General features: G+C 53.4%; 1 protein-coding gene across 1 annotated transcript; it reads right to left on the bottom strand.

The window, feature by feature from the left end:
• Positions 1–246: 246 nt before the first annotated feature.
• On the bottom strand, positions 247–725 carry LOC130588486 (zinc finger protein 3-like; the record flags this gene model as incomplete). Its single annotated transcript, XM_057389405.1, has 1 exon — positions 247–725. A coding segment is annotated over one exon (479 nt), but the record flags the coding sequence as incomplete, so codon positions are not given.
• Positions 726–1,825: the final 1,100 nt, after the last annotated feature.

Raw genomic sequence — 1,825 nt, 5'->3', positions numbered from 1 at the left:
CCCGTCCCCGGCAGTGACATGAGGTGGGATCAGATATAATGACAGGGGCATGGCCAGACCCTCATGTTCTTCCATCCCACCTCACATCAGTCCCAGGGGCAGAGAAAGGGTCAGGTGTCTTCCTAACATGGATCATGGGGAATGTGGGTCACCAGGGCTCTTCCCAAACTGGGTCCTGCGATGAAGGATGAATTTGGAGCAGCGGATGAGAAGCATTTCGTGCACTCGGGGCACTCACACACTTACCGGTGCCTCCGTTGGTGTTGGATCAAGTTAGAGCTGCTGGAGAAGCTCTTCCCACACTCCCCACACTTGTAGGACCTCTCCCCAGTGTGGGTGCGCTGGTGGATGACGGGGGTGGAGTTTTGCTTGAAGCCCTTCCCACAGTCGGGGCAGCGGAAGGGCCTCTCATCCGTGTGAATCCGCTGATGCAGGAGGAGATTGGAGCTGGTCTGAAACCTCTTCCCACATTCAGAACATTCGTAGGGTTTCTCCCCAGTGTGGATGTACTGGTGGCGGATCAGTTCAGAGCTGCAGCTGAAGCCCTTCCCACATTCCCCACACTCATAGGGCCATTCCCCACTGTGGATCAGCCGGTGACGGATCAGGTGTGTGCTCGTGTTGAAGCTCTTCCCACACTCCAAGCACTTGTAGGGCTTCTCCCCAGCGTGAAGCTGCTCATGGACCACCAATTCTGAGCTGCAGCTGAAGCTCTCGGCGCCTTCCTGGCACAGGGTGGATCTTTTCCCCTCAGAGCACCCTGGCCTGCCTTTGCAGCCCCTCTTTACACAACATCTCAGTGACTTTTCCGTCGCACTGGATTCCTGTGCTGCGGAGCTGCTCAAAACAGCCTCTTCATGAGATTCTGCCTGGTGGATTTGTCTTCCTCGGTCTCCAACCTCAGCTCATTTTCTGTGGGAGGAAGGACATGGAGAGGATGGGACTTGCTTCCGTGCCAGAGGGAAGGGGAAGCAGATTCTCCCCAGTCCATCACTGGCAGGATGGCGTTGGCAGTGGTGTTGTCCTGCAGCAAGGAGTGATGGAGGAGAGGGGTAAAGGAGTGATGACTTCTTCCTCACCTTCCTGGGTGCCCTCTGACATCTGCCTCTTCTTTGCAGCCCTCTCCTCCATCCAGCCAACGTCTGGGAATGGGAAATCCTGGTTTAGAGGGAAAAAGAAGGTGTGAGCATGCTGGGTTTGGGGTTACTCTTGCCCAAGTCCATCTCTAGAAGTTACCAGGTATATCATGACTGTAAAACCTCTTACATACTGTGCTGGCTTACAGTGGCAGAGAAATGAACCCTACTTAACTTCCCTGTGAGAGATTAAAGGTGGGAGTTACAATTCGCAAAAGATATTACAAGAAATACGACACTGATTAACCCACAAAGGCACAGTGTAGCCAGGCACCCTGGGACAGGAACAGAAGAGTGTTCATTGGTTCCTGTGCTGTGCACCATGTGGTCCCTCTGCACGAAAAGCAAAAGGAAAGAAACAAAACCTGATGGTCAGAGTGGTGGTCACAGTCTTGTCAAAGTGATAGTCACAGTCTGGTGGAAAGCAGTGGTCGCAGTCCTGTTGGAGTTGTGCTCCTCCTCCAGATCTGTTGAGTAGTGCCAGAAGTCCCAAAGTACCAAGGCTTTATATGCTCAGGTTCAGCAGGGAATGCTCAGTACCTCCCMCAGGGYGGGGARTTTCACAATGGAATGATGTCACCCTGTGACTCATGGGACATTTGGGGGGTCCTTGATGATGTCAGTCCTTGCATCTCCCCATTGTGCTGGTGCCATTGATTCCATGATGGCCCATTAGCAGAGGTGACCCC

This window comes from Malurus melanocephalus, unplaced genomic scaffold (assembly GCF_030028575.1).
Source record: "Malurus melanocephalus ecotype Western Australia unplaced genomic scaffold, MMel_1.1 scaffold_5536, whole genome shotgun sequence".
Classification (NCBI taxonomy): Eukaryota; Metazoa; Chordata; class Aves; order Passeriformes; family Maluridae; genus Malurus; species Malurus melanocephalus.
Note: the sequence above shows the minus strand (reverse complement) of the source record. Positions and strands in the feature narration are given on the sequence as shown.